This window comes from Euprymna scolopes, chromosome 14, assembly GCF_053919585.1.
Source record: "Euprymna scolopes isolate OS-2025 chromosome 14, ASM5391958v1, whole genome shotgun sequence".
Classification (NCBI taxonomy): domain Eukaryota; kingdom Metazoa; phylum Mollusca; class Cephalopoda; order Sepiida; family Sepiolidae; genus Euprymna; species Euprymna scolopes.
The window spans coordinates 118,488,134-118,510,397 of NC_136495.1; the positions used below are offsets into that span (position 1 = coordinate 118,488,134).

The 22,264-nt window shown below is 33.0% G+C and overlaps 1 protein-coding gene across 2 annotated transcripts in view; it reads left to right on the top strand.

Annotated features, from left to right (window-relative positions):
* The window catches only part of LOC145293242 (protein cycle-like), a 545,447-nt gene that overhangs the window by 502,187 nt on the left and 20,996 nt on the right, over positions 1–22,264 (top strand). Inside the window, exons 11-16 of one of the 2 annotated variants that reach the window (XM_080139811.1) lie at positions 1,668–1,818; positions 9,197–9,294; positions 10,500–10,647; positions 14,810–14,867; positions 18,767–18,812; positions 20,459–20,542. In XM_080139811.1, coding sequence (XP_079995937.1) covers positions 1,668–1,818; positions 9,197–9,294; positions 10,500–10,647; positions 14,810–14,867; positions 18,767–18,812; positions 20,459–20,542 — 585 coding nt within the window. The remainder of the gene's footprint in view (positions 1–1,667; positions 1,819–9,196; positions 9,295–10,499; positions 10,648–14,809; positions 14,868–18,766; positions 18,813–20,458; positions 20,543–22,264) is intronic. The other variant, XM_080139812.1, reaches the window with a different exon arrangement.

The window sequence follows — 22,264 nt, forward strand, 5'->3', positions numbered from 1 at the left end:
CAAATGTTATCACAGGCAAGATAAGTTACTCTTTTATGCATCTGGGAAAGGTTTTAGGGTCTTTACTCACTTTAAAACGTTTATTTAATATTTAAAGTCTCGATAACGACTTTAAATAAAAAAAAATAAGACAAAATGCTGTTATAAATCCACCCAATAAATGTTACCATGCCATTTATTGGGTGACTTTCTAACATTATTTTTTTTTTTTTTTAATCATTATCATGACTTCAAATATATTAGGTGTTAAATCACGGCCATTTTTCTTCAACTCACCCAACGCTCAACACTATTTGTTTTTTTAGATCAAATAAACGTTTTAAAGCAAGTAAAAAACACTAAAAACTTATTCAGTTAAGTAAAGAGTAAATTATCTTGCCTTTGATAACGTTGTTTGTACCACATTTTTGTACTTATGTGTATTGTAAAACAAACCCTCTAAATTTCTTTTTCGCTGTTGTTGTTACACTTGATTAGCAATACCCAAAGCAAAATAAATTCAACTTGTTTTATGCACATTTTAGAAACTTGCAATATTTTTTTCAAGATTATATTTGATACATTTTGTTTGAGCCAAGTTTAATAAACACACAATCTTTTCGTTGTGACATTAGAATGATTTTCCTACAACAATCAACAAATTATTTTAATCAAACAAAGATTACTTTCAATTTGTGTGCTGCTAATCTTTATCTCAATTGAAGTAAGAAACGTTATAATTAAATAACTTAAGTTTCAACAAAACATGTGATAACTGAAATGTAACTATTTTTTAATGAATCATATCATCTTAACATCTTTTCCAAAGTTATCTTCAATAAGTTTCCAAACTTTTTTGTACAGGCATTTAAAATTGTCGTAGACACTTGAAAACTCAGTATGTTATTGCTATACATCCGAGATGACTGACCAATTTTTATGATTTTGGAATACACCCTACTAAAGCCCGATTGTTGAATTTTAGGACACTTTAGAAGAATAATATGCATTAAATTTCTGTTTTAAACTTGGAAAAAATGCCACAGAAATGTATGGAATGCTTGAAACTGCTTTTGGACCATCGTATATGAATCGAGCATAAGTTTTTGAGTGGCATAAAAGATTCAAGGAAGGCAGGGAGTCTGTGAGTGATGAGAAGAGGTGTAGGAGGAGTAACAAAGTCAGAAAACCAGTATTGATTGGCCAAGTAAAGAATTTAACGGATAAGGACCGTTGTGTTTCTATAGACAATAAGTGCATAGTTTGATGTCAGTGTGGAAACTGTACACATAATTATTCGCGAGGAATTGAAGATGCAAAAGATTTGAGCGGTTTGTCCCAAGGGCGCTCAAAGATCAGATTATTTGACCAAGCTGAGCATCAATACAGTTCCTCACCCTCCCTATACTCCAGATCTTGGTCCCTGTGACTTTTCTAGATAAAATAAAAATTACAATTTGTTTGATGGTTTCAGCTTTTCCAGTTGAGTTTTTCAGAACACTACAAAGAAAAACTCTTGAGATGTAAGATCAGGCATCGATTATTTCCGACTCTTAGATTATTAATTCGTTTAATTCAACAAACAGATACACATGGATTTTATTTTATTTTTTTTTTTTTTTTGCGAAATGAAAGATTTTATATGATTCTATTCTAATAATCATTTTTCAAAACTTTTATTTTGCCAGTTTTACAAACGAAAGACAAAATTGAAACACACATATTTCAATTCAAAGCAAAAGATGGTACGTTTCTTCATTTATGGTCAAAATGCTTCAGCTTCCGAAATCCATGGACAAAAGAAGTTGAATATATTGTAACTACGAATACTGTTGTCCCGTAAGTATACTTTTTATATATATATATATATATATGTTTCGTGGTTAAATTTTAAATTCTGAAAAAACAACAGATAGAGACATATATTCGATTTAAGAATTTATTGTTTGACAAAAGGAATATATATAAGGGGTTATTTTAATTTCCTTAATCCATGGATTTTCAACAATGGCTCATATCATCAGAGGAAATGAAATGCGGTTAGCAAAATGTTCAGCTGCGAATGGACGTTAATTTTGCTTTTCAGTGCAATTATTGAAAATAGTTTTTTGAGTGGTTGTGGATGATTATATGGAAAAAATTCACCTTGAAAGTATTACTTCAAGTAATATCTATCAGGATTTTTCATCTGAATTCTATCAGTATCTCATATATATATATATATATATATATATATAAAATACATTTAACTTTAGTTAAACTATATAAACACTTAGATGACTTCTGAATATAAAAGTTTACATTTTGTTTTTGTTTTCAGAAAATACACCATATGTTATTTTTGTTGACATATTAGATACTTTTATAGTTGTTACTCTGTCAATCTTAGTCCCTGAGCACTGTTGTCGGCATATCCTTGATTAGATGCTTCAGGTGATTAGCAATAAACTAACACTCTACTCAAAGACAAAGAAAAACCTGGGAGAATGGACTTCCTGAAACTCAATCGGACCATCCTTCATTTCGCCAGCAACAAAGCCAATGTCGGATTGATTGTTGAGAATGTATCCCCAAGCCTGCTTTTATGTATATTTACCAATATTTTTTTGCCATTATAACTCACCTTCTCCAGCTTCTCCAAAAATTTATAATTGAGGAATAATTATGTAATTTTTTTTTTCTTGCCTTTTAAAAGATCACACAGATTAAGTTGTCCTCTCTTGTTACAAGCAAAGACATTGTCAGTTTCAATAGCAAAAAATGCTTTTCCTGTTCTGGAGTAGATTGAAATGAAGCAGAGTTAGATTAGAGAAATAAGGAAAATTCATGTATTGCAGATATATTGTAATGGAAAGCAAGTTTTATTTATTTATTTGTAAATCTGACGCTTCTTCAGATCAGCAGCACTTTATAGCGATAAACAAAAATGAATAAAAACGTTTATATTGTACCCACCTGTCATGGTATGAAGATTTTATATTTCAAAATTAACAAAAATTGATCAAGTAGTTTTTCTTTTTTTTTTTTTTTTTTTGTTTTTTTTTTTAATTACCAAAAAAAAAAAATGCCGTTTTTTATTGGTAAGTGATAGGCCATATTTTTCTGGAGACTATAAGGGGAAATAATTATTGATTATTTTGACAGTTTCCACGTGCATTAGGGTTGTTTCCCTTGTTCACTTATTCGTTGGTTGTAATTTTAATACTTTTTTCATCCTCATCAAAAAAAAGCAAAATTTGATTTTCTTGGAGAGAAGTAAAAAAAAAAAAAAAAAAAAAAAAATACTTGATCAAATTATGCGAGTTTTGGAAGTTTTTCTCTTAACCCCATGACTAGTACATACACCATACAGACATTTCTGTATTTTCTTTTAAATGTCGCTATAAGTGCCAATCTGAATAAGCACTAAAATTTTTATTCTACTGCTTGCTTCAGCAAAACAAAATTCTAATGCCAATTTTGAAACGAAAATTCTTTTGTCAACTGAATCCAAGATCTACCCTTAATACTTTAAAATCCAAAATAGAAAAAAGTTGGAGGTTTTTTATCCTTAAAAGTTTTGTAAATATTTAATAATAAAAAAACGTGTTTTGTAAATATTTATCGACAGAGGTTGACAATCCTGCCACTTTTCAAAAATCGCTAAAAAAAAAAAAGAAAAACATGGTGAACGACCTACACGCATGACACTGAAAGTAATTAACGCTCCCTCTGACACGTGACCGGAAGTTAGGGGGCATGTGTGTATTTGTTTTGACTTTACATACGTGAATGATAATGAACAACGAACCATTCTTTCAACTAAAAAAAAAAAAAAAAAAAAAAAAATTATTAAATTGTTAAGTTCGTATGGCACAGTTAACCATTCGGAACATTTTGTAGACCCCGCCCGCCACAGGTGTCTGTACAAACGCTTTAGAGGCCTCATGGTCGCGAATTAAAAAAAATTATATCATGAAATTTTCACCATACTTTTATTCTTAACCAAAAAGATATTTGGTACTAATGCAGGTAGGTTCCCCAACGCGAGAAATACGAACTTAATAAAAAAAATATTTTCCATTAAAGTGTTAGGTGAAAGACTGGTTCGTTGTTCATTCAGGTATGTAAAGTCAAAACAAACACACATATGCCCCTAACTTCCGGACACGCGTCAGAGGGAGCGTTAATTACTTTCAGTGTCATACGTCTAGGTTGTCCGCCATGTTTTTTAGCGAATTTTGAAAAGTGGCAGGATTGTCAATCTCCATTTTTTTCTTTTAAATCTTAAAAAGTTTTGTAAATATATTTTTTGAAAAAACTCTTGCTCGCGAACATTCGACCATGTCTGCTATTTGACGTGTTTACAAACAACCAACGGCAATGTCATGGTCGAACAACCGGTGTCATTCGAAATGTGCGCCAGTATTCGTCTTCTGCTACGGGTTTGGATGAAGCGGATGGTCTAAGGGAGATCACTCTGCATGTGCTTGGATTAGTTCCCCTGCCATATATACGGCAATATATATACGAGTAAACGCCTACGTATATGTGCATACACATATGTATATATCATTTTATTTTAATAATTGAATTTATCTTATTACATTTTTATTTGTTTGTTTATGTATTTATTTGTTTTCTATATATTAATTGATTTGACAGCCAGTCTGCGACACTAACTTTCAGAAATAATTTTTTAAAAAATAAATAAAACAAAGGAAAGCCTCGCCGAACAGTTGTACACGTTTCTTTTTATTCCCCCACCCCCACCCTTGAAGAAGAGATACTATTCTCGAAAATAAGGGACATCAACACCTACCTTCTTGTATGATACATAATATTGGTAAATAAACGTAATTGAAAATTATTGAAAATTCCTTCTAATATTGTCATTATTTTATGTACTAACTCATGTCCACAGTGTTTCTTTTTTTTTTTTTTTTTTTTTTTTTTATTACATTTTCACCCCAAACAAGGCACATTGCCACTTTGGTGTAGGGGGCTACTATCAGGGGAAACATCTACTGGGGTACTATGTAGGGATTAGGGCAGCGAGATGTTGGTTCACGTTGCACTTGAACTTATGCATGTCAGTACAGTTGGGGAAGCAGTGACCCGGAATGGAATTCCAAAGTCTAGCAGTTCTGGGGAAGAAACTACTGGAGTAGAAAGATCTTTTACATCTTGGGATCTCTACAGTGTGGGGGTGGGATTTTGCAGCTTGTCGGGTCTGTCGAGGGTGTTCACGTCGTGGGGGCACAAGTGCTTGCAGTTCTTCAGAACATTCACCATTATAATACTTGTAGAACAGGCAGAGGGATGCAACGTTTCGACGATGGGACAAAGGCTGAAATTTTGATGCCAGTTTAGGGCCTATCAGATTTGCGACTCTCTTTTGAACCCTGTCAAGGAGCGAGAGACAAGTAGCCGATGCACCGGCCCAAATATGACAGCAATACTCCATACATGGGCGAATAGTGGCCTTATAGAGGTACAGGATACTTTCGGGTGTTAAAAGTTTTCTAGCACGGTAGAGAGAGCCCACCTTCCTTGCAGCGGCCCTGGCAATGCCCTCGATGTAACTGTTCCAACTCATGTTTCCAGTGAACGTTAGGCCAAGGAGCTTGAGAGACGTACTCTCAGATAAAGAGTCGTTGGCCATTGCTATAGGTGGTAGAGAAGGTTTCTTGTAATTATTGAATGAAACCAGTTTTGTCTTGGTGGCATTGAACGTTACCATCCATTTTTGTCCCCATTCCACTACTGATTGGAGGTCATCCTCTAGTGTTTCTGCCATTACTTTAGATATGTGTTCGTTTGTTTTCCTGTCGTGCCTGCTATAGAGTGTGGTGTCATCAGCATATATACCCATCTCAGAGGCAATCTTGTCGGGGAGGTCATTTATGAATATCAGGAACAGCAGAGGTCCCAGGATAGATCCCTGGGGCACTCCCGCATTTATATCATATTGTTTAGATGTACGACCGTCGAGGACAACCTGGATTTTTCTCTTATCTAAGAAGGATTTAATTACGTTAAGTATTATACCGTAAGATCTAATCTTCCTGAGGAGACCCTCATGCCACACCCTGTCAAAAGCCTTCGATATATCTAGAGCTACCGCTCGTCCCTCTCCTGCTTTGTCCAGTGAATGGTATATGCGTTCAGAGATTACAGTGAGGATGTCTGCCGTGGAACGGGCTTGTCTAAATCCATATTGACGGTCGGTCAGAAGTTTAGCATCTGTAAGGTGCTGGACTAGAGCATGGTTAATTTGAACCGCATTGATATAGCCTTCAAACACAACATCCTCCTTACACCTATAGTAATAAATATAGAAATTTACAACTAGTTTAAGGCTCCTAAAATTTGTTCTAGAACTGTCCGCAAGAACCCATGTCACAGTGTTTTTTTTTGGGGGGGGGTATTACATTTTCACCCCAAACAAGGCACATTGCCACTTTGGTGTAGGGGGCTACTATTAGGGGCAACAACTACTGGGGCACTATGTTGGGATTTGGGCAGCAAGATGTCAGTTCACGTTACACTTGAACTTCTGCATGTCAGTACAGTTGGGGAAGCAGGGACCTGGAATGGAATTCCAGAGTCTAGCGGTTCTGGGAAAAAAACTACTGGAGTAGAAAGATCTTTTACATCTAGGGATCTCTACTGTGTGGGGGTGGGATTTAGCTGCCTGTCGGGTTTGTCGAGGGTGTCTACGTCGTGGGGGCACAAGTGTCTGCAGTTCGCCAGAGCATTCACCATTAAAATACTTGTAGAACAGGCAGAGGGATGCAACTTTCGTCGATGGGACAGAGGCTGAAGCTTAGATGCCAGTTCAGGGCCTATCAGATTGGTGACTCTTTTTTTAACCTTGTCTAGGAGCGAGAGACTAGTAGCAGATGCACCAGCCCAAATGTGACAGCAATATTCCATACATGGGCGAATGGTGGCCTTGTAGAGGTACAGGATACTTTCGGGTGTCAGTAGTTTTCTAGCACAGTAGAGAAAGCCTACCTTCTTCGCAGCGGCCCTGGCAATGCTTTCAATGTAATTGTTCCAATTCATGCTTCCTGTGAACGTTAGGCCAAGCAGTTTGAAAGATGTACTCTCAGATAAAGAGTCACTGGCCATTGCTATTGGTGGCAGAGAAGGTTTCTTGTAATTATTGAAGGAAACCAGTTTAGTCTTGGCGGCATTGAATGTGACCATCCATTTTTGTCCCCCATTCCACTACAGATTGGAGGTCATTCTCTAGTGTTTTTGCCATTTCTTTAGATATGTGTTCATTTGTTTTCCTGTCATGTCTGTTATAGAGTGTGGTGTCATCAGCATATATACCCATCTCAGAGGCAATCTTGTCGAGGAGGTCATTAATGAATATTAGGAACAATAGAGGTCCAAGGATAAACCCCTGAGGCACTCCCGCATTTATATCATATTGTTTAGATGTATGACCATCGAGGACAACCTGGATTTTTCTCTTATCTAAGGAGGATTTAATTATCTTAAGTATTCTACCAGTGATACCGTATGATTTAATTTTCCTGAGGAGACCCTCATGCCATACCCTGTCAAAAGCCTTCGATATATCTAGAGCTACCGCTCTGCCCTCTCCCGCTTTGTCCAGTGAATGGTATATATGTTCAGAGATTACAGTTAGGATGTCAGCTGTGGAACGGGCTTGTCTAAATCCATATTGTTGGTCAGTCAGAAGTTTAGCATATGTAAGGTGACGGACTAGAGCATGGTTAATTATGGTCTCTAATATTTTGGCGAAAAGTGGGAGGAGGCTAATGGGTCAGTTCTTTCGCCAGAATTCTTGAATACTGGTACCACAGAAGCAGTTTTCCAACAGTCCGGAAAGCAAGATTCATTAAGGCAGAGTTTGGAGAGAACTGGAGCTTCTTTGGCTGAGCACTTTTTTAATAGCACAGCTGGGATGAGATCGGGTCCACATGCTTTTGAAGTATCAAGGTTTTTTTATGATAGCATGCACCTGAGCAGGGGTGATTTTTAGATCATCTAGCGTGGCGTCTGTCCACAAAGGAAAGTCAGGCGGGGGGAGGTTGGAAGGGTCCAGTGTGGAGTTTGAGGCAAACCGACTGGCAAGCATATTAGCCTTGTCGGTTGCTGAGCAAACAACCTCGTGATTGTTGGTTAGTGGGGGAATTGTTGATTGCCCATTATTTACTACACTGTTGTAGATTTTCCAGAAGTCACAAGTTCCTAAATTTTGTGCTTCGATGCGTTTTTTAGTGGTTTCAGTAAATTCTCTCTTAGCTGTCGCTATTTCTTTCTTAACGTTACTTCTAGCTTCTATATACTTCTGTCTGTTTGAACTGGACTTATGTCGGTTAAATATGCGGCATGCATGCTGCCTTTGAGCAATGGCAGTTGAGCAAGTAGAAGTAAACCATTGAGGAGAGTGGGGCTTGCTATAGAATTTCCGCATGGGAACATGTGCTTCAATTGCTGTTTTGAACCATTCAGTGGTCTCATTTGCGCACTGTTCAGCAGGAAGAGAAAAAATATTTCTGCATGGGGCATCTCTGATAAGATCTCTGATGGCTTCCCAGTCAGCCTTTTTATAATATCTCGCTGTTTTGAGCACTGGCTCTTCAGTTTTGGGTCTAGAGTTTAGGGCGATTTCGACCACTATCACTGCATACTTGGAAAAAATCGTTTGTAAACGTGATATTCTCTTGAAGGTTGAAGGTTCAGTTGTCAGTGTGCGTGACTAAAAATTACAATTGTGAATTACTAACAGAACGAGAGCATACTACTGCCGTGAAGTAAATAAAGGGTTCCGTTTAAAATTCTGTCCTGGTTCCCAAGTTTGACAAAAACATTCCTGAGCTCGACAAGATACACTTGAATAATACGAATAATCAATCTTCATCTCCAAAATTCAGAAATGTAATATTAAAATGTTCCTGTTGAAGACATTAAAAAGCTTGTAAGCACAAAAAAAGATTGCAGTTATTGAAAAAAAAAAAAAAAAAAATGGTGTAAAAATGAAAAACACTTTTCACATAAATCTTTCAGAAATCTTCTTTTTTTTTTTTTCGTATAAATAAGAAACAACTTTCTGAATTACACTATTCTAAACTGTCTTCCAGATGTTAAAGAAAAATTTTAATTTTACGTTTCAATATTTTTCTCGGTAATAAAAGTAGTAACCTTATAAAATATTTATTTTTTTAAATTGCTTCTTGTCTAATTTTGATACTAGGATGCCAAAAGTTACAAGCTCAAGCCAAGCAACAGAATCAAGTGAAACTCCAATGCAAGTGGATATGAATGTCGAAAAAGTAGAAGAAACATCAATTGGTAAGTAGCCAAATCAAATATCCACAGAAAAAAAAAGTTACAAAATTTTTGCTGCAAAAATAAAATTCTCTTGAATATAGTATAATTGATACAATGTCTTCAATACAACTTAAAGCTAAGCTTATGAATTATTTTTACAATTATTTGTTCTGTTTTTTTTGTTGTTATTGTTGTTGTGTTGTTTTTGAGTAGTAGTACTAAAATCATCATTCTACAGATGTTCGCATCAAGTGTTTGAGAAAAGTAAAAGTAAAAAAAAAAAATGCTATGTGGTAAGATGCCAGCTGGTCAGCAACTACAGTAGAAAGAAATACTTCCTAAAGAATGCAAATTTAATTTTAAAAGTCTTTATCCATTTTTTCCCCCTGATCCTTTTTGCACACTAATGGTTGTAATGATGATACTAGGAAATGCAATTATGACAGAATTTACATTTCTCCTAATGATAAAATCTAAAATGATAGTAAAACTAAAATGTATTTTTTTGTTGTTTTATTTTTTTTTATCAACTTACAATTATTAATCCTAAGATATAGCAATTTCGTTTATTTTAAAGCTTGGAAATCCATTACAAATAAAAGTAGATTTTTACTTTAGCTGCAACTCAACATTCACCTTTAAATTGACTGTTATAGTTTTCTGGTATGCTGAAAACGAATATCACATTCAAATTTGGGGCAGACAAGTAGTTTTCTGCATATTAAGATATTTTTTCAAATGTATTAATGAATTTCAGTGGCCATTGCCATTCTTAACATGGGGAGGGGCAGGGTTTTGTAACATGCATGTGCATTAGTACTCGTTCAGTTGGCAAAAGACATGGCCGCCAGTGAAAACATAAGGGATTACATTGGATAATAAAGGTTTTGATATCTGGAAACTAAATTTTAATGTGATATTCGTTTTCAGCCTACCTGAAAACCTACAAAAGTCGTCAATTTAATAGTGAATGTCGAGTTACGTAAAGTAAAAAAAAAAAAAAAATACCCAAATAACTTCTTTATAACGGTTTAATTTTTCATTGCCACATTTTGAAAATTAACAATAGTATAATGTGCATATACTTTTATTAAATTTTTATTTTTTGATTCCATTTACATTATAAAGTAATAAGAAATAATTATTTTTGAGAAAAAGACAAAAAAAAGTTATATTTTTTTATTTTTTGACTAAAAATTAACAAAATCATTGATTCAATTTTATAGTTACCTTACCTCCTCCACCACCACCACCACCGACCCAGAGTAATGTTACAAAATCTGTGTCTACAATTCCTGGAATTTCAGTTGGCACTAGAGCAGGTGCTGGTCGAATAGGAAGACAAATTGCAGAAGAAGTCTTAGAAATGACAAGGTATGCTATTTTATACAAAACAGTTTTATTTTTGTTTCAAAAAGGCAAAAGAATGTATATATAATTTCAAAACAGAATTGTTATCAGTAGATTTAGATAAATTATTGTAAAAGTAACATTTTTTTAAACATTTGTAAATCCAATCACCAGCTTATTCTAGTTGGCTGGTAATTTTGTTAAAATATACAGTGCTAATCTTGAGTGGTTTTGTTTTACAGCATATCAACCCTTTTCAGGTTATTTAATGCCAAATCCAGTTATTTTGAAGAAGGTTTTCATTCTTCAAACTCTTTGCATCTTCAATCACTAGTTTGTAGTGTTTGGTTTGGTTTGGTTGTTTTATAGTGGATTTTATCGTCTTTGTTCGCTGCCCTGCAGAACACAAGTTTTGCAATGGTAGAGGGAAAATGGTTACAGTATCAATGTTTGGTAAATTTTAAGTTAGGAAACCAGTCAGGAAGTGGGGGAGATAGAAAGAGAAAGGGGAAATGAGAAAGAAGGAAAAGGGGGGGAAAGGTGGGTTGTTGTTTTGGATTTTGCAGAACATAATTAAGTTTTGCAAACGGAAGTAGAAAAACAAAAAAAGCATTAGTGTTAGGTGCATTTCATCTCAGGGAGCCAATATCTTCAGACAGCCTGATCTGGTAGCACCAGAGTGCTAATCTTGATTCATATAAGGTTGCTATTTTATAAATTGTTAAATCTACTCTTCAAATTATGTTTTTATTTATTTATTTACAAATATACAATTCTAAATTAAGAATTTCATATTTAAATTCATTGAAAAAAGTTTGAATAAAACATTGATATGTGAATGTTTTTTTTTTAAATCAGGGTCATAATTTGTTGAGTAGTTGACGAATGGAAAAGACAAGAGTCTCGTTCTAAGATTTATTAAACAACTTTATTGATCATCTTCGTTAGTTCTACTTTTAAGAAAAAAGGGTTAGTCGTGGAAAGAGTTAATATGTATGGATGTAGATGAAAAGCTAGATAGACCTGTTGAAAGAGTTTATTGATGTGTGTTAAAGTTAGTAGTAGGAGCATGTGTCCATATATAGATGGGGACAAAAGATTAGAGAGTCCGGTAGGAGGAGAAGAGTTCATGAAGGTGCAGTTGAAGTAATCGTTTGGGGGTAGCCATGATGGATTCTTTGTCTTCTCGTCCCGGACCCAAAAACCCCCCGGTGAGTTCTGTTGCATCTCAGGAGAGAAGTTGAGGACATGTTTGAGCCCTATGAAGGGTGTTGCTGGTCTGAGAGCCAGAACGGAAGAGAGAAAGAGTTGCCGTGATTTAACCTTTATGCACTTAGTCAAGTCTTCAACTCACCAAAGAGATTGCATTTGATTGGACAAGCCAGAAGAGAAATTGATTGCTAATACCAATCAACACTGAGTTTACTAACCAAAAATATTCAAAATCTTATGTCACAAGTATTTGTTTTTGCTGCTACACAGTATTACATTTGAGTGAAAAATTCTAGGATATTTGCAATTTATTATGGTAATAAATAGGAGAATGTAATAAAAAAAAAAAAAAGATTTTGAGAAAAGTGTATTTCGATTAAATGATGGATGTGTGTAGTGGCAGTCAGGATAGAATGATGCTTATGTTAGAAGGTAAAAGTATGATATTAGATAGAAATAGAAAAATGTGTGGTTCAACTTCCTTTCCGGATAGTATTTAGAAGAAAAATAATTATTGATATAAAAATACTTCTTTCCCTGTGACAGTACAAAAAGTATAAAATCTAACATCATTGCTTCCTTAGAAACCCAACTTATATCAAAACAGTTATTCATTAGTCCACATAAACATAGAAAATGGTTTAAACATAACAGCACTTAAAAAGATTTTCTGAAATTCATTTTATCTTTCTGTATCGTTCTTAATATTAATATCTTCAATTTTTTTTTTTTTTTGTAAAATAATGTTCCAACTATTGCATTATTCAAGACCATTCCATTTGTATATTATAGTTTTAGTCATAATAGTTTTAAGAGTTTAGTAATTTTTTTTTTCATATTATTCATTTCAATGAAATGGTATATTTATATCATTCCAATACAACTACAAAGCTAAAAGTCTAGTATTAAGAGTAAGAATTAAAAGAGATCAAGTCTGTCTTCAGAGTAGGAATTTAAAAGATCAGATGTACAATGCAACGTACAAATGTTTTAAGGAAAACACAAATAAACATGAAGACATTATGAGCTGAAAATTCAAATAAAATAGTTAAAGTTTAAAATCATTTCAAAGAATTGTCATTTTTTAAATCGATTAAATATTTGAATAGCTATAAAACAAACAAACATTCCAGAAATTATGTGTGAATTATAACACTGTTTAGTTAATACATGTGACAATCCTTTTGTTCCAAAATATCTATCAAAACAAAATATAACATTAATGAGGGGGGGGGGCAGATTGCTACTCTAAATCAGTTTAAGAAATTAATATTTCTGATCAATTTATATATTTGGAAACTTTTTTCTTTAAATTTACATTTATCAAAATAAAATTTTATTTTGGCCCATTCAAAGTACAAAAATGCTATTTGAAACTTGTTACAAGAACGAAACAATTTAACAAAGGCATATTTTGGAATATTCGTGTGTAACTGCTTACATAAAATAAAATGGCGTGTAGACTGAAATCAACATTCGTCCAAAACAAGATTATTTTCGCCTGTAAACTTTCAAAGGGAAATAACTCTTGTAATTACCTCCCTTACATGATTTGTGTTCTGAGAACAAATTTTTATTTTCATTTTTTTTATTTAAAATTAAATATTACCAATTAGCAAAACAACCCGACGACGCCGTAGTGGATGGATAACACAATAAGAGTTTTAAAAAAATGTACGCGTAATATATATATATATATATATATATATATATATATATATATATATATATATATATACACACACACGAGGGACGTGCAATAAGTAATGCCCCTGACCCACTTCCCATAGCAGTAGAGCAACGAAACTTGGCACAGTCTTTCTCTACATAGGAACCACCCAGAGTTATGCATTTCTCCCATCCGTCAATGATGAAACAAGGAACAGGCGATTTTGACTAAAGTTAACACCTTACACAGCCTAACATCACAAGTGAATTTGAGACATTTTATTACAACACAAGCAAAAAGGCCCGGTATATAAAATCAAAGTAGGTTCTTTGATATGACAGAGGCATGTTCAAAATAAATGTTTGTTTAGAGCACAATTGAACCATGATGCTTGACTTTTGCATTTTTAACTTTAATTCAAACGATTATATAAAAAATAATTTAATAAAATCAACAGTAGGTTCTCTACAGTGCAATGTAGACTGCAATATATTGTGGACTAAGTCACTGCAGAGAGGCATGTGAAGCTTCCTCCTGGTGCACCGCAATGGGTCTTCAACTAGAGCAGGCAATGAATTGATTTAATTGAAAAATGGACGATTTCACTGATTTTGATGACAATAAAAATATGAGTGTGAAACATTCGTTGATTGTCATTCAATCCCAGCAATATCGGTTCTCCCTGTTAATTCCTTCATAATTTTAAATAAAAAGTGACTCAACAAAACTGATGATGTGGTATGGTTAAAAAAAGATTTTACTTGGTTTATGAACTCAAATCCATCACTTATTACATAACTCAACTTTTACCTCTGAACTTTAATTTGAGCCAGAAATTACTTTTGAATAGATACTTTAAAAGAAATTTTAATTTCTAACTTTGCATGACCACAGAAAAATCTGCTTGGAAACTATTTTGTTATTAACCATAATAATGGGGCGGGCAAGATGGTTGCAAACAATATTACTGTTTACTTTGGATAATCATGTATTCAAAAGTGATTGGGAAGCTTGATAGAAAATTAATTTCTGGTTAGAATCAAAATTCATAAGCAAAAGTATTTGATTTGTGCTTCTTTTTATTTTTCTTTGAATAAACTCACAATGTCATGTTTAACCTGAATTTTTGATACAACAAATTTTGTTAAATATTTCTTTAAACATTAATATTTTATGAAACAAAACAATCTTCATTAAATCCTATTTGATCATAATTGAAAGTGTGAAAAGTTAAATATATTATATAATAAAGTACTTATAATAATAGACATAGATTAAATAGTGATATCTATATATCTTTTTCAGTAACAGGTCAACATTTACTGCTGATAGTAGTAGTGTTCCAGGACCATCAGCAACACAAGTAAGTATTTATCTGCTTTCATAAATACATATTTTATTTATAGAAGTCAATTCATGAACGATGAGGATTTAAAGTTCCTTGTACCAGTTAACATTTTAAAATTTTCTTTGACAAAAAAAGTAAATAAATAACAATTGAACCTTTTTGAAATCTTTTCTTACAATTTTCTTTGAAAAGAAAACTTTTGAGCAAAAAAATACTTGAAAATAAAAAATACATAATTTGTTTTGAAAAAAAACAAAAAAACTTTTGCTTACTGAAAAAACTACCTATCTATTCTATCTCTATTCTATTCTATCAAAAATTTTAAAAATACAAAAAATGATTATAATAACCTCCCTGCATTAAAAAAAAAAAAAAATGTTTACCATGAAACCTTAAATGAATATTAAAACAAAATTACGGTATGTCATTTTATTTTTGTTTTTTTACAATTTCCATTTTTCTGTGTCATATGATCGTTAAGATTTGATCATGATCAATAGTCTGCGTTTAGATACATCCGGTTTAAAATCTGTACAAGTACCGGCAAATCTTTGACAGAAAGATCTTCAAAAGAAATAACTCTAATTTTACATACAAAAAATGTGAGAAGTGGGAAGAATCCAAGATCAGCTTTCCAGCGTCCATACTTGAAAAGTCTTTCAAAAGACTATTATTTCTGCTACTGAGAAAAAAAAAATGGATGAAGTAACTGTTGAAAACCCCATGTTTTAAAACATTGGTTACAACTTTCTGTCACAGACAAAAAGAAAAACGTGCATGTGGATGTAAAAAAATAAAAAATTTTCACATAAAAAGGTTTCTTTTTCAGATTCATTTTCTTTATGGAGTCCTTCCTGCTAATATAAAATAAATAATGTCCAGACAAAAATGTGATAAAAGTAAGATGTTTATTAGAAGTGCGAACACGAGCAACTTGTCTTGAAGAGAAGTACTTGAGAAAAAAAAAACACTTCATCCCCCTCCCCTGGCAGTACTCTCTTAGTACAAGGGGAGATTATCGATCTTTCCTTGGGCAGGATAGATATAGGGTGGGATGTTAACATTTCCATTTCCAAGAAAGACAAACACATGCAATTCTGACCCTCTTTTGGAACTGCATCAATAAACTTTCATCACTGAATATACATTGTTCCTATTTACAATGCCTCCTCACGGGACAGAGTTAGACACCAGGGTCATTTTTTAATGTGGAGAAAAGGAACAAAAATTAGAAATTGTCTCAGTTATGAAGGATTTCTCCACAGAGAGAACAAGAAATGGAATAGTAGCACCTGAAGAACAGATACTACAGTTTGAGATATTAAATCTTTTATTCAGGCTAAAAAGTTCAATATAAACAAAAAAACGTAGGCACAAGGCCAACTCAAAAGGGAGAAAATGGGGGCCGTTGGTCATCCTTGTCACTACTAAAGAAAAGTTTCTCTTAGCTAGTATCTTCTTCCACTGTAATATCGCATTCACTCTTTCATACTGGGGGATGTCCTACTAAGAACCTAATTGTTTAAAACATCTTTATTGACGTGTATTGGCCTGAAGATCAAGAATGTCTGCTCGTATGGGGTTAAGATTAATATACATTGTTATTCTGTAAATTTAAAGCAAAAACTAACTTATATGAACAGATGCTATATTTTTAATCATTCTTTTATGTTGTATGTTTATAATCAAGGTTTATATTCACACATTTGTTAACCCTTTACTGTCAGAATTTTTTTATGCAATAACTTTTTTAATCATGAATTTATGTTCTTGACTCAAGGGAAGGGGATAAAGGATAAAACAAAATCACCAAAATTTTAAACCGTGCATAGAAATGACAAGCCATAAGAGTAAGAAATATTTCCTATACAAGTGTTTGTTTTTTTTTTTTTGTTATTTTTTTAAGCCACTTGAAGGACAATTTGGCAGTAAAGTGTTAATCATGACAAAACTTTTAAAGAACCGCCATATTTAAAATAAAATTTATGGAATCCTATGAATGTGTTTTATGCGAATAACATTATTTTCATTAATACTAGAAACAAGCATTTCACATTAAAATATGAGAAATAAAATTATCATATTAAAAAGATATAAAAAACAGAACTGGTAATACCTGGTATGATATTAAATCTGAACGGGTAACACTGATTCCCTATAAATAAGAATATCAAATTCACAAACATTCCCCATTTAAGTAAAAAAGTAGTTACACATTTTTAGAAGACATTTATTTTGAATAGAATTTAAAGATAAATTAGAAAACTTTAAATGTCAGGAAAATGATAAAATCATTTTTTTTTTTTTTACTTTTGTTGGTGTTGAAGGTCCAATATTTCGCTAATAAATAGCTTCATCAGGGTAATAAGTCCAGTCCATAGTTTTTTTTTTTTTTTTTTTCTTCTTCATTTTGTTGGTATAAAGGAGGTAATTCCTTGAAGAAAATTAACTCCTTCATACCAACAAAATGAAGGGGGGGAAAAAAAAAAAAAAAAAAAAAATACGGACTGGACTTATTACCCTGATGAGGTTATCTATTAGCGAAATATTGGGCCTTCAACACCAACAAAAGTAAATTTTAAAAAAAAAAAAAAAAAGTATTTTATCATTTTCCTGACATTTAAAGTTTTCTAATTTATCTTTAAATTCCCCAGTTATTTCATACATTTATTCTTTAAAAAACAAACCAATGCCGACTTCCTCCGAAAGAGGAAGTTTACAGGGAATATCAAATTCACAAGCATTTTCCAGCCGCATGCATATCCTGGTCATCAGAAGATGACCTACAGTGCCTACCATTTCCAAATGGTCATCCATCTGGTAATGGTCAAGCTCCATATCACTTATCTTTGGTTTATCTAACAAGAATCAGTTTGTTGATGTAATTATCATGTACTTAAGGATGTATGGATACAATTAAACTTTGGTTGGTTAATTTTAACGCATTAAAAACCAAGCTTTTGTCTTTTCACCATAAATGTTCTGATCCCCACTTGGTCACAATTGATATGAATGGCTCTCATCTAAAAGAGACTCCATGTTTTGACAAATTTCTGGGTCTGACCTTTACTCCTGACCCAAAATGGTTAATTTACATCAAATCTGTTGCTAAGGTCGACAGACAAACGGTTGCATCATTTTACTGCTCCAGAAGGTATCTCACTCCCAACGCAATCCTCTACATGTATAAAAGTCAGATACATTCTAAAATGGAGTACTGTTGCCATATCTGGTGGGAATTACTCAGAATCCTTTCCTGCATTGACAAAGTTTCAAACCGGCTTCGAAATCTAGTAGGTGATGCCCCGTTTTTATTTTTTCCTTGCAACCATCTTTCCTATAAAGGCGATGTGAGCCTGTCTCTACTCTATCATTATGGCAAGTGCTCATCTGAACTTCAATCTATGGTCCTCCCCCCCTTGCCAAACTTTCACAAAAAAAAAACAGAAAAAAAACATTCATCTAGTTACAACAGCCATCAACAGTTTCCTTCACTCTCTATCTCTGCCTAAATCTAAATGCAAATTCCATGAACAAAGTTTCTTTCCTAGAACTGCCCGCCTGTGGAACTATTCTATTGGCTTGCTTTCTAGCTGATTACAATACGATCATTTTTAAGTCCAATCCAAACAAGTTCTTGTTGAACTATCCCCCTCCAAAATAATCAAACTATACCTCATTTCCATCACTAATGATTATTATGCTATTGTCCCAGTGACTACCATACACTCATTAACCCTTATAAAAGCCCAAAGGCCACTTGAGCATAAGTGGTGACTCCCATGTAAGAAAAAAAATAAAATAATTAAACTTTAATTTAATCCGCTTCATTTAATATGGATGTATTGAACAATTGCAGTAAACCATTTTTTATATATAGTTGGAATTTTATAATATATAAATTTAATTTTCAGAATAAACATAGTCGGACGAAAACATCTGCAGCAGAAACAAGTACAGGTAAGTATCAGTTAAAACACATCACAATAACACCGAGTTTCATAGAAATTGATTTTTCAAAAAAAAATTGGGAATAGTTATAACTAAAACAGTCCAATAATGAGATGGCATAATTGCTATTAAAACATGAAAATATGTTTGTTAAAAATATTAAATACAATTGTAAAACATTCAATAAGTAAAATTAAAAACTGATAAGACTTGAATTAACGAACACGGCAGCTGTAATAGTTGTTGTACAACCAAGATTTTTCAATTTGTTCAAGTTTTGGAAGAGTTTGGTCCACCACAAGACTTGCTAATGAGGAAAGTACAACAAAGATTATAAAGTAACTAACAAAACATAGAACCTGAAGATGTAATACTATTAGTGTCAAAGCTGGATATTAATTAAAAAAAAAAAAAAAAAAAAAAAAAAAAATATGGAACATGATCAAATACATCCTAAACTTAAATACTTATCAGATGACGAATTTTTTTATGCAATAAATTGTTTAAGAAATGTATGGAATATGAAACGATTTCATATATTTGGAAAACAGCAATTGTAATACCATTAGATAAAATAAAAAAAATATATGGTTTTAGACATTTGAAAATAATTATATACCGATTTCTCTAATATGTTTTATGTCTAAAGTTGTCAAGAAAAAAAATTAAAAAGATAATCATATTCAGTTTATATTCCCTTTTATATGTTGGCATGTGATGGACCGCTTTAAAAAACTGACTACCAAACTGACCTATCTCTGTCCAGGTCTTTATCCGTCTTTCTCTCAAGTTCATTTTCATCATTTCCTCCCATGTTTTCCTTGACCTTCTACTGATCCAAAAGCACTCAGCATTTCAATGTGGTCATACCATCATGGTTTCCTGTTCTGTACACATCTCTATATACTATCCATATTCAGAGGTCATTAGAACTGAACCCATTTTAAAAAATTAAAAATATCCATCACATCATTTCTCTTCATGCAACCTATTTCCTCACAGGCCAGGTTTCACGTCTGCGCATTGTCGCCTGATAGGCTCTTCCATTAGTCAACCCCCTAAACTTACTCCATCCATTCCTTAATTGCAAATCACTAGCACCTACTCTACCCAGTGCTCCACCAAGATAATAAAACTTCTGAACAACCTCAATAGCTTTGCCATCCAAATATACTTTGTCTACATCTGAATTCTTATTCATCTCTATCATATGACATTTGATAGATACAATTTGATTATCCTCTCTCAACCAACCAGTAATTCCATTGCTTTTCTTGTATAACCAATGTTTACAAGTAACACAAAAAGACTGCATTGCACCACAAACTGACAGAGGAACTTTCCTCTTTTAGGAGCTCTCCAACATTACAAAGCATCGCTTTTATTAATTGTGAATTGTTGATTATTTAAGCCTTGATTGACTATGACTTTCATAAAATAGAAGCAAACTGACAGTTTTTTTTTTATGTAGAAATTTATGCCAAAACATTTTTTCATGTGATATGAGGTTAATGAAATGAAATATTTCTTCAACAGAATATTAAATTACTAATTCTGTGTTAAATTAAAATTGATATTAATTAATATTAAATTACTAATACCATTTCTTTTTTTTTCTCTCTCTCTCTCTCTCTCTATAAAACTATTTCCTACAGAGTGCAGTCCTTCTCTATCATCATCAAGAACGGCTTCTCTGTTGGCACAACATAATGGAATTAGCATGGGAATTCGAGATTCAGGTACTTTCCCCGCCAGACATGCACATTATTATCTAATATATTTCCACAAAAAAAAAAAAAAAAAAAACTCATAAAAACAACTGAAAGTGCTTGAAGTAAAAAAATTTTTTTAATTCTTTAGACCAGATTCCATAAATTCACACCAAATACCAAGAAATTAACTTGCAGAATTGAGAAAATCTATACACAGTAGAACCCCGGGATACGGTGGCCCTAGGATACAGTTTTTATCAGGTTACGATGTGGAATACAATATTTTTTCGACCCCTGGTTATGGTATTTGCCCTGCCTTATAGTGTTATTTATGAAATTTGATTATATACATGTTTATTGTATACTGTGCTGTATTTTGTTACTAATTTTTAATGCCATATCCTAGAGTTCTACTGTATATATAAAGTAGTAGCATTCGTGTGTGTGTGTGTGTGTGTGTATACAGCTCTCATACAGCCCCCACCAGTTGACCGATCATGACCAAAGCTGGCATAATGATGGTCCCCCACATAGGGATGGTGCACACCATTTTTAAAGGTTAAGGTCATAGCTTATGTATATATACTCTCCTACAAGCCCATGCCACTGGACCAATCATGACCAAACCCGACATGATGATGGTCCCCCACTTAGGGATAATGCACACTATTTTTTAAAGTCAAAGGTTAATGTCGGAACTTTGCTGTATGCTCGAATACTCGCTTTGCAAGTACCCAAGCATACAGCAAAGTGCAGGTATCTTTGCTAGTAATTTAAATTCAACAAAATCTATATAGATCCTAGAAAACAGTCAATCCGTTTTCAGCTAGGATCTGGACATTATAGGAGGTGTCTTTGCTGCCAAAGAAAAGAAAGTAACACATTCTGTTATGTGTGTAAACATAGTGTGTATGAAAAAAAAAAAAAATGTAATGTAACTTTCAAATCTCATGCTAAAACATATTGCATGTTCCCAGTTTTGTAAGTTATTGCTGAATTTGTAAGGTTGTCTGTGAGTGCCTAAATTTATTGTATAGTCTTATGGAAGCAAAAAGATCTGGTAGATAGTATTTTGATTCATTTGGGCTACTGTACCAGTAACCATAAAGTAGATGTGTTCGTGTTTAGAAAAATCTTCACATATGTGTAGTGTACACATATGGGCAAGGATTATTTTGTAAGATTTTCTAAAAGTATTGTTAAATCAAATTTAAGGAAGCCAATTTAATAGAACGATATGGCAAGACATTTTGTTTTCATGCTATTTGTAAGCAGAGTCAGCCATGTTGGTGCAAGCCGAGGTGTTCTTTTTTTGTGACAATCTGCTATTCTTTAGGAATAAAGACTAAGAATAAATAAACTAAGTGTATGCAATCATAATATGTATAGAGAGCTGGTAGGTTCAGTCTAAACTGTTACTTCAATAAACGATTAAGAATAAGGAAGCATTTATTAAATGAATCTGTAACCATAATGAATTATGTATAAAATAGTAATATGTTGAAAGGCAAATAGACTGGCTACATATGGAGAACTTTATAACAAAAAAAAAGCAGTGAATTTAGATTATGAAAGAAGAGAAATTTGCATTAGAGTGAAAGCCTTTGCTACTCTGTCCGTGGGATTACGTATTTGAGAAAGTATGTCCAACAGGAAAAAAATAGGAATTTTAAAACAGAGCAAAATGTATGTGAGTTAGGAACACGCTTTAATAGTAATGGATAAATGAACACATTATCAATGAATAAC